Source organism: Carcharhinus amblyrhynchos, chromosome 9 (assembly GCF_965287045.1).
Source record: "Carcharhinus amblyrhynchos chromosome 9, sCarAmb.v2.hapA, whole genome shotgun sequence".
Taxonomy (NCBI): Eukaryota; Metazoa; Chordata; class Chondrichthyes; order Carcharhiniformes; family Carcharhinidae; genus Carcharhinus; species Carcharhinus amblyrhynchos.
This window is the reverse complement of record NC_137332.1, coordinates 54336672-54349037: the sequence shown is the minus strand read 5'-3', so window position 1 is coordinate 54349037 and position 12366 is coordinate 54336672. Positions and strand designations below refer to the sequence as shown.

Below are 12366 nucleotides of genomic sequence, written 5' to 3'. Positions count from 1 at the left end.
CCATTGTTTTAGCATTTTCTTCTTACACCAAAACCATTTGCTTTTTTTTCACCCCATCCTCTTTTACTCTGTTCAGTTAGTATCCACCTGCACATGACTCCTCTCTTCTTGCAGAATGACAGAATTTCTTAATCTCATTTGCAAATGCTGGATCATTTTCTACTATTTCTGCCACATGCAACTGATACTGTTCATTTGTTGCTTCTCCATTTTTCTTTCTAGAGGTACTGTTGTCTCTACAGCATTATTATTTTCCGGTATCCTATCAGCAGCTGTACTTTTACCTCAAACTTCAACATGTGGAATAAGCTTGCACCATTCTTCACTCCCCTAAATGTATCGTCTGTATCATAGTGATTCCTAAGTATCTCTATCAACATAATATACTGTATTCACTATTCTTATACTGCCAATTTTAAATGGAGAAGAGGTGATTGGTTTGCCAAATATCTCTGTATCTCTCTTTTATCACATCGTATCCATCTTCCATTTCTTGTACTGTTCAATCAAACCTAAATCAAACTTTAGGAACAGTGGGGGGAATCCAAAATAACAGAAGAATATTTGACTCATGAAACTCTAATCAGTGGAAAAATGGAATGATTTAGAACAAAATATGTAACACATACCAATGAATCCTTGTCAAACTGATGTTCTGCAGCTACAGGTATCGGGATATGAACATCCACATTCAAGGTGGCTTCCATAATCTGCCATGGAGCTGACAAACTGCTAGATTTACAATCCAGCGCTTTAATAGAAGCCTTGAAAATACAAAAAATTAAGATTCATTATTAGATAGAATATTTTCTTGCTGGAATTATTGCATAAGTATTTGGCATTCATAATACTGCTCCTACTGTTAAAAATGTTCAAATATTTCTATTTAATACCTTGATGTCAAAGTTTTAAACCGACATATTTACCATCAGTTTCTAGGGATTTATCAGTTTTTACTTTGTTGTGACATATTTGCTATTGGTTGTTTTCCTGCTTGTATTATCCCAAAAAATAGTTTCATGACATAAAACTATCTTACAAATGTATGTTGAGATACTTAAAGATGAAGAAAAATGTGCATTTACACAATGTTTAGGACGTCCCCTAATGTACCTCACAAGCATTAATTACTTCTAATGAACAGAGACTGTCCATCTCACAAGCATTGCAGACATCTTTAATTGGGCAAGGTCCCACAAACAGCAAGTGAGATGAATGATTAATTTGTGCTTTTGGAGGTGCTAACCTGACGGAGGAATAGCAGCCATTAGAAAAGTCACATTTTCTTCAAGTAATGCTGTGTAATCTTTTACATACACTTGTATAAGCAGACAGAGTCTTGGTTTAATCTCATTCTGAAAGACAGCACACCTTCAACCATGTAGTGATCCTTCGGTATTCAAATTCTGGTATAGTATTTAAAGCTAGAACCTTCTGACTAAAAGCATAAAATGCCACAGTTGCATGAAGTTAGCATTAAAGATCCCAATATTTACACATTTTTTGATCTTCAATGCAAAAAAAAGGTGGCATAGTTAAGAATTGGCAGGGTTACAAATTGTAGCTTCCAGCAGTACAACTGAAAAACAGTTAAATGCAAACAAGCATGTTATGAAACTGTTATACAGGTAGATGTGAAATATTTGAATACTTTCCTCTCAACATTTCTGTTCACTATGTGTCATTATGGCAACAAATTTTTTAATCCTGCGCTATACGCCTTAACTTTCCTGGAAATGCAATGGAAACCCTGTTTATGTCTGTGAACTGCTGCATTAACAAATATACTTCTTCTTAGGCAGTCCCTTGGAATCCAGGATGATTTGCTTCCACACTAAAAGTTAGTTCTCAGGCGACTGAGAAGTCCAATGCGTAACCTACAATCTCTGTCACAGATGGGGCAGAGGTGGTTGGAGGGAGTGGGTGGGTTGCATGCTTGGGTTGCCATGTGCTTCTTTTGCTGTTGACACTTGGCTTCAACTTGCTCTTGGTGAGGAAACCTGAGGTGTTCAGCTCCTCCCTGGATACTTTTCTTCCACTTTGGGTGATCCTGGGCCAGGGATTCCCAGGTGCTGGTAGGCATGTTGCACTTCTTCAAGGAAGCTTTGAAGGCATCCTTGAGGCATTTCCTCTTCCCTCATGGGGTTTGCCTGCTATGTTGAAGCTCCGAGTAGAACACTTGTTTCGGGGGTCTCGCATCAGGCACACAACTGCACAACAGAAAGTCCAAGGAAAATCAGGGCCCAAGGAGCAAAAAAGAATTACTTACCTTTTTTGTTCTTGTCCATTCAATGTCCTGCACATAGATGGAGCTACTGCAAATAGGCATGCCCCAAACAATGGGTAGGGAAAAAGGCTCATCATCGTTTTAAGATATTTTTGTGAAACATTATGCCTATCCTATATATTGGGCATGCATTACTTAGATTTTATCCTTTAAAAAAACAGCAGCGATAGCACATTCCAAATATTCTTGAACAACTAAGCGTTCAAAGAAACCTTGTAATTTTTGTACTAATGGGCATTAGTATTCTGTTCTGGCTGAGGAAGGCAACACTTGGGTCTGTCCTACAAGTTGTGATATTGGCCTCCTATTGTGACGTTGTTCAGCGGTGCACAACGATGCATCTCTCTACATCTTTACATCCTTGCTAAAGTGTAGCACCCAGAACTGAACATATTACTCTAGCTGAGGCCTAGTCAGTGTTTTTGCACTGTTTTCCATAACCTCCATGCTTTTTGTATTCCATGCTTCGACAAATAAATTCAACGATCCAGAATGGCTTTTTAAAAATGTTTTCAAGTTGTCCTGCTATGTTCAAAGATTTGTGTAAAAACATCCTCCTCATTTCAATGTGTTCTCATAACCCCATTAAAATTGTATCAATTAGCCTATATTGGTATTTTTCATTCTGAAAAAAAAATTATTTCACACTCTGTTAACTTCTTTCTGCCACGTATCTGCCTATTTCATCAGTCTGTCAATGTCTTCCTGAAGTCAGTTACCTCCTCATTGCTGCATTTTTGAGTTTCGTAAGTGGGGAACATGCGTGCACATTTCCCTCTATTCACAAAAAATAATCATGCATCATGCCTTTCTGCTTTTTATCCCTTAGCTAATTTAATTCCATACTGCCACTGTACCTTCAATCGCATGAGCTTTAATTTTGAGAAAAGCTCTATTACATGGTACTGTGTCAAATGCTTTTTGAAAAGTCAATCTCCTTGATGTGCTAATTGAGAAATCCACTAATAGGTTCTCTGCTACTGTCTATTGCAAGCATATCTTCACTGGTCAATATGCACATTGGGACTTGCATAGCATCGTAAACCCCCAATTTGTAAAAAGACCCTAGCTATTTGCTCACCTTGCAAGCTCAACACAGAAATAGAGTGCGTCAAAGCTATTCTGCAGCACAATGGCAATTGTGATCAGATAATTTATTCACTGTGTACCTTGCAAAATTGCAAAGGGCCAAAAGCTACCCTTTCAAACCTGAAAAGTGCACTGTCTACCTTAAATTACTCTGGAATGGCAAAGCCTTTAACAGCCAGTTGTCCTAACAACTGGCTGATCAAATAAAAATGCATGTTCCTGTGGTTAGTCGTATTTATTTAACCAGACCATGCTTAAAAAAAACAAAATGTCTACTATTTGAAGTGACTCTGTAATTGTGCAGCACTTGCTGAACAATCCTAAGTGTGCTAATAGATACACTAACAACTAATTTAAGATAAGCTTATAATATGGCTCATTTACCCTTGCTAGAAGCAATGTATGTTCATATTCAGGAACCTATTCTCTTCAAGTAAAAGTCCAAACCTTGCACTAGTTTTGAATTACCCAGGAGCTTGAGCAACCAATAGTTCCCCTTTACTTTCTCCATGGTAATGCCTCGGCCAGAGTCGACTTGCCAACAACTTCAATACCTTTTCTCCAGCAGTATAAATTGTTGTGAATGTTTGAAATTTGACATTCTTGCATTTATCTTGATGGGTGCAAGACGAAAAGCTTTGACAACATGTTTCTCCTTTCAGCAATCTCCAGATTTGATAATACTATCTGAGTTTTTGTATAAAAAATCTTTATTAGTCAATGCACAGCACTTACACAGCTTATTAATGTAACATATCACAGGGGCAATTTTGAAAGCTCAAACATCAGTGCTGCTTGCATTGGCCAAATTTCCACACTGATTGTAAAGCCTTCTAGTTACCCATATTTTAATGGCATACACATCCACAGACTGAAATTTAAAATTTAAGAAAATTTAAAGCTATACTTGATAATTCTGCAAAGAAAAACTCTGCTACAGAATTAACACAATAAAGTGGAAAAACCATTTCATTTGAATAAGGTGAATTTAAACTCTATCACACTATTCTTACCTGTGGATTGTGAAGATCATAAGCTTGCACCTTCATTCTGTATTTAATGAGCTCAGGAAAAGTTCAAGTTCATTTTTCAACTAGAGCAGATCGAATAATTTATTTGTTACTGTGAGTTTAAGTTGCAATTGTCTCTTCTGGTTGCCATTTCACTTTAAATTGATACTTGTAAACTATTTTGGATGATTTATTCCACAAAGATGAGGACTGGAGCGAAACCAGAGGGTGTCACGTAAACAGAGCTCATCACGAACGGTATCAAAGTTGAAATTTGGGTACGAGTGAGAATTCATTGCAGAAAGGCGCTCCTTTTTACTTTTAATACTTCTATGCTGTGTGAGCTCAAGGAAGGAAGCATTCAAAGTTTTGTTTGATGTTTTATTTCTTATTGTAAGCTGGCAATGAGTGCAACTGAAGTTGGTGAAATCGAATTTGGACTGATCTACTTAGAAGGCATGGCACACTAGTTTATGAGGAATGGTAATGTGACCCATTACCATTAATCCATGTGGAGTAATTCAATGTTCTCTGCATTGCCCTGCTGGGTTCTGGGAGCACGCAGTGCCCATCCTACCAGGTTCCGGAAGTGGTAGTACCTGACCTGCCAGGCTCCAAGAGCGCACAATATCCATCTGCTGGGTTCAGTGCCTACCCTGCCGAGTTCGGGGAATGCACAGTGCCGACCCCTCTGAGTTCCGTGAACTTGCAAGTGATTAAGCTGCCGGCTCAGGGAATGTACAGTGCTCACACTGGTTTGGATAAAGCACAGCACCCACATTACTGATTTCAGTTAGTAAGGGTGGATAATTAAACAACCAACAAGATGAGAGTCATCATGAGCCACATTGGACAACTCGGCTGGAGATGCGATTCACTCTGGTCTTCAGTGCAAGAGCTAGGATGTCTTGGGGGCTATTTGCTATATTCATTGTGCTCAGCTGATTCTTGATGGTGCAATGGAATGCATCAAATTAGGTGAAGACTAGCTTTGCTGGGACAGGCCTAGAAAGAGATTAATGATCCATCATCTTGGAACTTCTACCTGAATACTGTTCCAAAATTCTTCAGCCTCATCTTTTACAGTCCTGGGCTGGGCTCTGACAAGGATGGGAATGTTCATGATGACTCTCATCTTGTTGGTTGAGATATTTAGAAGGATGAGGGGGGATCTTATTGAAACTTGCAGGCTACAGCAAGGCCTGGATAGAGTGGACATGGACAGGATGTTTCCACTAGTAAGAAAAACTAGAGCCAGAGGCACAACCTCAGACTAAAGGAATGATCCTTTAAAACAGAGATGAAGAGGGAGAATGGTGAATCTGTGGAATTCTCTGCTGCAGAAAGATGTGGAGACCAGGTCACCGAGTGTCTTTAGACAGAGATGGATGGGTTCTTGATTAATAAGGGGATCAGGAGTTATGGGAAAAATACAGGAGAATGGGGATGAGAAAATTATCAGCTATAATTGAATGGTGGAGCATATTCGATGAACTAAGTGGCCCAATTCTGCTCCTATGTCTTATGGTCTTATTATATAAAATTCTACACCCCTCTGTTTAACCATTAAAGGATACTTCTTTGAGTCAGCATAGACTTGGAGAACAACTCGCTCAGCTGTTTCCTCCTCTGTAAAATTCCAGAGTCTTTCCTTTGCAACAGCAGCCTCAACAGCAGATGCCAACTGTAATAGAAAAGATAGAAACTATTATGCTACTTACTCAAAACAAACATTCATGTTTTAAATACTTGTTTTATAACTGATCTTTTAAGGCTGTCAATGAAGGGGTAGGGATTTGTGGGACATAGTGTTTGCTATGTCACATTTTGTATACTGATGAGAAGAGGCACATCACAACAATGTGAAATTGACTACTAATCAAATTAACAGCCGTGCTTATATGTATAACTACAATAATTGCACTTCAAGTCATTCACAGACTGTGAAGCACTTTAGAATTTTTTGACACATGCTGTGTTGCAATCTAAATACTAGTTCTTTCTTTCAACAATGAATAATATGTCAGGTTGCATAATAGATTACAGTATGCTACAGTATAAACGTGCACATCAGTAAAGGATTGCTGCATGGTAATATACTTGAGTGGTACAACAAACATGTTTTATAGAGGTCAACTTCACAGATTATATTTATTAGATTATTACACAGGGTTCTCTGAATATCTCAAGTCACTAAATTTCAGTTTGCATACCCAGTGTTAAATCTGATGTTCTTGGATGAAAAATATTGCTGAAAGGTTTCTATGAAAGAACCTTAATCCTTCAAATTTTTGAAATCAGAGTATAAATAAAATCTGAAACCTATTATTTCAGATTGCGCTGTGTACTTCCACTTCAATTGCTGAATAACACATTTTTATACAGAAATTCTCATTTAAAATAACATCTCAAAGTTAGACGGGTCAGCTATCATGCAGAAAATGAACCTAGTTAGGTAGGGAGTCTAAAATTTAAAGATATACATGTTTTCGGGTAGCGTATTTTTGGAAAAGGATTCCAATGGAATGGAATATATTGGTTCAAATGTCAACAGAAGGTGGAGAGCAAGCAATATTCCTGGAGTAGCAGGCATGAACAAATATCTTACTGAAAGAGATTACTCAAGCAGGCTGAAACGAAGCAGTAGATGCAGTGAAAATGAGGATGAGGATCTTGAAATTAATTCACTGAGGCACAGCTATCCAGAGTAGTGGCTACTAGATTTCTGGATTAGCTGGTTTATGAAAAGTAGAGGCCAGAAGAGCACTGAAGAAGTTAATCGAATAGCATAATCAGGCAGTGCCTACATAACTACCTGTTCAGCAAGGATTTTCCTCATGTCACCTCAGAGTTTTGTGCTGATCACCATAAATCTGTACCTTTTGGTTACTGACCATTCAGCTACTGGAAATAATTTATTTTTATTTGCTCTATTGCTATTGATCAGGTCAGAAACTCCAAAGTGTTTAATGGAGTCTGCCTGGATCACAAGATTTGCAACTTGAATTTGACTAGGATAAGTATGATTGCTTTCACTTCAGGTATGATTCACTTGACCTACTAGGGAGCGTTTATCAAACAAAGTTTATCTAAGAGTATAGTTAACATGTATAGCAATGAATTCTATCAATTACAAACAATATGAAATAAACCACGATAATATAAAACCATGAAGGAGTATAGGAGCTATCCCAATCAAACCAATCCCATAAACAAAACCCTTCAAACATTTAATACAGCACAGACTAATGCTCACGTGACACTGGAATTGAGTCCTTTGGATGAAGTCTGCAGTTCTCTGGATAGACTCAGAACAGTTTGAAGTCAGAACAGTTTCCAAAAACCAGGGACTCTAGGCCAGCCACCAAGAGCAGATTGCCCCCTTCAGAAAGGCAAGGCCTTGCTTTCAGAATTCCAGCAGAATTTCCAAAACCAGGGAGGGAGAGAGAAAGAGAGAGAGAGGGAGAGAGGTTTCTTTCCAGCTTAATGTCCTTTCTAAAGCAAACTGAAAAAGAGCTCCTGACACCCAGTTTTTCTTTTAACGATGCAGAGTCATAAACATCCAAAAAAAAAAGCAAACCCCCGGTTAAGCAGCAATAAAAAGACTCCTCCAGACAAACCAATACCTTAATGAGAAAATAACTGAAGCCAAAAAGGCCTGCTTACAACTGCAGAAAACTTGATTTAGAAAAAAAAACTCAAAGGTACACTAACATCACGCTACTAAACCCTTCCTTGATTTTAAACACCTTTATCAAATCTCCTCTTCACCAGTTTTATTCTTACGAGAACTACCCCAGATTCGCCTCATATCTTTCAAATGGTATTCATGAAAGTTCAGTATCTGTTGGCTGAGTTTGGGCAAAATGGAGAGGGGGGTGGTGATCTTGCTGGCAGGCTGTATGCTGAGCAAAAGTATTACTTCAGAGTTAAAAAAACATGCAAGATATAATTTAACCTAGTGCAGTCTGAATGGACAGACAGAAAAGTTGCTGAGTTAAAGACACCAAAGTGCTGACCAAAAAACACAGACTTCAACTTCGCTCACACTGAGCAGTAAACAAATTCAGCTCAATTAGGATTTGCTCTTGAACAGGCAGTTCAAAGGTACAGTGTTACCAGTGTTCCATGTCAACAGTATAGTCCATCTACAAGACACACGAAAGCAATTCATCAAGGCTTCCTCAACAGCACCTTTCAAATTTGCAACATCTACCACCTTAAAGGACAAAGCAACAGGCATATAAGGGAATCACTTCCTCCAATTTCCCCACTAAGTCATACACCATCATTCCTTCATTGTTGCTGGGTCAAAGTTCTACAAATGTGGGCAGTTGGGACGAGCTTAAATGGTAAAAAGTGGGTGGGATGGACAAATTGGGCTGAAGGGCTTGTTTTCATGTTGTAAACCTCTATGACCATGTGCCAGGAGAGCCAAATCCCTCTGTTGTGCAGAGTTCTGCAATCTCTCTCCATTTAAATAATATACTGCTTTTCTGTTCTTTCTGCCAAAGTGGAAAAGCTCACTTTTTTTCAAGTTGTACTCCATCAGTCAAATATTTACCCAATCAGTTAACCTAGATCTCCTTACAGACTCCTTATGTCCTCTTCACAACTTACCTGTGTCATCTGCAAATTTAGTTACCATACATTTGGCCCCTTCATCCAAGTCATTGACAGATTGTAAATAGTTGAGGCCCCACAACTGGAAACATCACTGATTTAATTTTGCTAACCTCAAAGTAACCTACTTCACCCCTATGTTCTGTTTTCTGTTAGGTAACCAGGCTTCTATCCATGCTAATATATTATCCACACCATGAGCTCTTATTTCATGAAGTAAGTTTTCATAAGGCACTTGGTCAAATACCATTTGGAAATCCAAATACACTACATCTACAGATTTTGCTTTATCCATGTTTCTTCCTTCTTCCTCAAAGAACTACTAAATTAGTAGAGCGCGATTACACTTTCACAAAACCATGTGACAAAGCCAGATTGCATCATGATTTTCAAAGTGCCTGCAAAGGGTAGCAATCAGCATGGGAATGCATGAGGTGTCATAGGGGTGACTTCAAGGGCAGAGTTTGACATAGCAGGCATGACAGAATATAGGAGCTGGCTCAGGGGGTGGGGGGGGTAGAGGGGAGAGAGAGAGAGAGAGAGAGAGAGAGAGAGAGAGAGAGAGAGAGAGAGAGAGAGAAAGACAGAGATCATGATGTAACATGGAAGCAAGAGGAGAACCTTGTGAACTTACTTTTTAACAGTCCCTTCATGCCCATTAAGGCTCACAATGCCTTTAAGAGGTCGTGAACAATGACTCTTCAAAAGCCTGGCCTGACTCTGTGGAAATTGTGGAAAGGTACTTATCTTACAATGGAGCTGGCCAGGTCAGGAGTGTTGGATGCAGACTTCTGACAGGAAGCAGCCACACCCTTTACTGGCGCTCCCAAAAATCAAACAGCCCACCAACCGGTCAGGAGTTCCAAAATCAGTACCCATTTTTATCGAGCTCCTTAGTCAATCTGAATAGATGAAAACACAGGCTGACCTTTCCAGAATATAGGGAATTTTAGAAGATTAAATTGAATACTATCTAAGCAATCACTTCTTTTAAGATCCTAAGATGAAGTCCATCATGATCTGGGGAGTTCCAGCCTTCTACTCAAATAGAACTGACACAAAATATCTGTTCAATGTATCTGCCATTGAAAGAAAATATTACTGTTGAAAAGAATGTTGAAATTGTTATGCAGTCATCAACAATGAACATCCCCACTTCTGACCTTGTGATGGAGAGAAGGTCATTGGTGAAGCAGATGAAAATAGTTGAGCCCAAAATACTAACCTGAGGAACTCCTGCAGTAATGATCAACAACAATTACAACTATCTCCCATTGTGCTAGATCTGACTCCAACCAAGGAAGTTTTCCCTTTATCCCTCTGACTTCAGTTTTGCTAAAAGTTCCCTGATGTCACACCCGGTTAAGCTTTTCTTTGATGTCGGGGGCAATCATAGAATCGCAGAATCCCTACAGTGCAGAAGGGGGCCATTTAGCCCAATAAGTTTGCATCGACTCTCCGAACAGCATCATACCCTGGCCCATCCCCAGGTATTTACCCTGCTAATCCCCTAATTTACACATCTTGGAACACTAAGGGAATATTTAGCTGCTCTCATCTCAAGTTCAGCTCTTTTATCTATGCATGAACCACAGTTGTAATGAAGTCAGCAGCTGAATGGCCTGACATAACCCAAATTAAGCATTAATGAGCAGGTTATTAGTCAGTAAATGCTGTTTGATCGCATTGTTGATGACGCATTCCATCGCTTTATTAATGATCGAAAGAAGATAGATAAGACACTACTTGGCCAATTTGGAGTTGATCTTACTGTGGAGAGGACACCTGGACACTTTTCCACTTTGCTGGGTAGATCACAGTATTGTAGCTGCACTAGGGAGACTGCCAAGGAAGCAGCTAGATCTGGAGCACAAATGTCAGTACTTATTGCCAGAATGTTGTCACGATCCATCGTCTTTGCAGTATCCCATGCCTTCAGCCATTTCTCAACATTATGTAGAGTGAATCAAATTGTCTGAAGACAAACATCTGTGATACTGAAGACCTCAGGAAGTCGTTGGATCATCCATTCATTTTTTCTGACTCAAGATTGTTGCAAATGCTTCAGCCTCATCTTTTGCACTGATGTAATGAGATCCCTCATGGAGATATTTGTGGAGCCTTATCCTCCAGCTGGTTGTTTAATTGACCACCATTCATGACTGGATTGACAAAACTTAACAGCAGATGTGTATAGATTCTCATTGTCAGAAGAGAAATACTCTCCTTAGTTCCATTTAAGCAAGGAACACTGCTGTCAGGGAACTTCTGACATTGAATAATATGGCATTTGTTGTTACAGTAAGGCTGATAAAGAAAACAGCAAAATGTAAGAAGCAAATAAATTTCTTGAGCAAAAATAGACACAAGAAACACAGGAATCGTTAGATCAAAAAAATGCTTAGGTTAGGGTTCTCTGATTTTGCTCGCCCCAACGTCGCTGCAAGTGAGAGCGGGGAATTTGGCACTCAGCCAAAACTCCATTCACAGCATAGAGTCATAGAGATTTACAGCATGGAAACAGGCCCTTTGGTCCAACTTGTCCATGCTGCCCTTTTTTTTAAACCCATAAGTTAATCCCAATTGCCTGCATTTGGCCCATATCCCTCCAAAACCATCTTACCCATGTAACTATCTAAATGCTTTTTAAAAGACAAAATTGTACCTGCCTCTATTACTACCTCTGGCATCTTGTTCCAAGACACTCACCACCCTTTGCATGAAAAAATTGCCCCTCTGGACACTTATGTATCTCTCCCTTCTCATCTTAACCCTATGCTCTCTAATTTTAGACTCCCTTACCTTTGGAAAAAGATATTGACCATCTAGCTGATCTGTACCCCTCATTATTTTATAGACCTCCATAAGATCACCCCATCAGCATCATACGCTCCAGAGAAAAAAGTCTCAGTCTATTCAGCCTCTCCTTACAACTCAATCCATCAAGTCCCAGTAGCATCCTAGTAAATCTTTTCTGCACTCTTTCTAGTTTAATAATGTCCTTTCTATAATAGGGTGACCAGAATTGCACACAATATTCCAAGTGTGGCCTTACCAATGTCTCGTACAACTTCAACAAGACATTCCAACTCCTGTATTCAATGTTCTGACTAATGAAACCAAGCATGCTGAATGCCTTCTTCACCACTCTCTTCACCTGCAACTCCACTTTCAAGGAGCTATGAACATGTACCCCTAGATCTCTTTGCTCTGTAACTCTCCCCAGTAGCCTACCATTAACTAAATAAATCCTGCCGTGGTTCAATCTACCAAAATGCATCACCTCGCATTTGTCTAAATTAAACTCCTTTTGCCATTCGTCAGCACACTGGCCCAATTGATCAAGATCCCGTTGCA

At 39.2% G+C, this 12366-nt stretch overlaps 1 protein-coding gene across 9 annotated transcripts in view; it reads right to left on the bottom strand.

The window, feature by feature from the left end:
- Positions 1 to 12366, bottom strand: part of odr4 (odr-4 GPCR localization factor homolog) — a 94335-nt gene that overhangs the window by 52081 nt on the left and 29888 nt on the right. For all 9 annotated transcript variants that reach the window (XR_013887859.1, XR_013887860.1, XM_080195690.1 and 6 more), the window contains 3 exons: positions 5964 to 6070; positions 4390 to 4426; positions 630 to 764 (listed from right to left, as the gene is read on the bottom strand). Coding sequence is in view for 7 of the 9 variants with exons in the window: in XM_080195690.1 (XP_080051816.1) it covers positions 630 to 764; positions 4390 to 4426; positions 5964 to 6070 (279 nt within the window). In the remaining 2 variants the exon portion in view is untranslated. The remainder of the gene's footprint in view (positions 1 to 629; positions 765 to 4389; positions 4427 to 5963; positions 6071 to 12366) is intronic.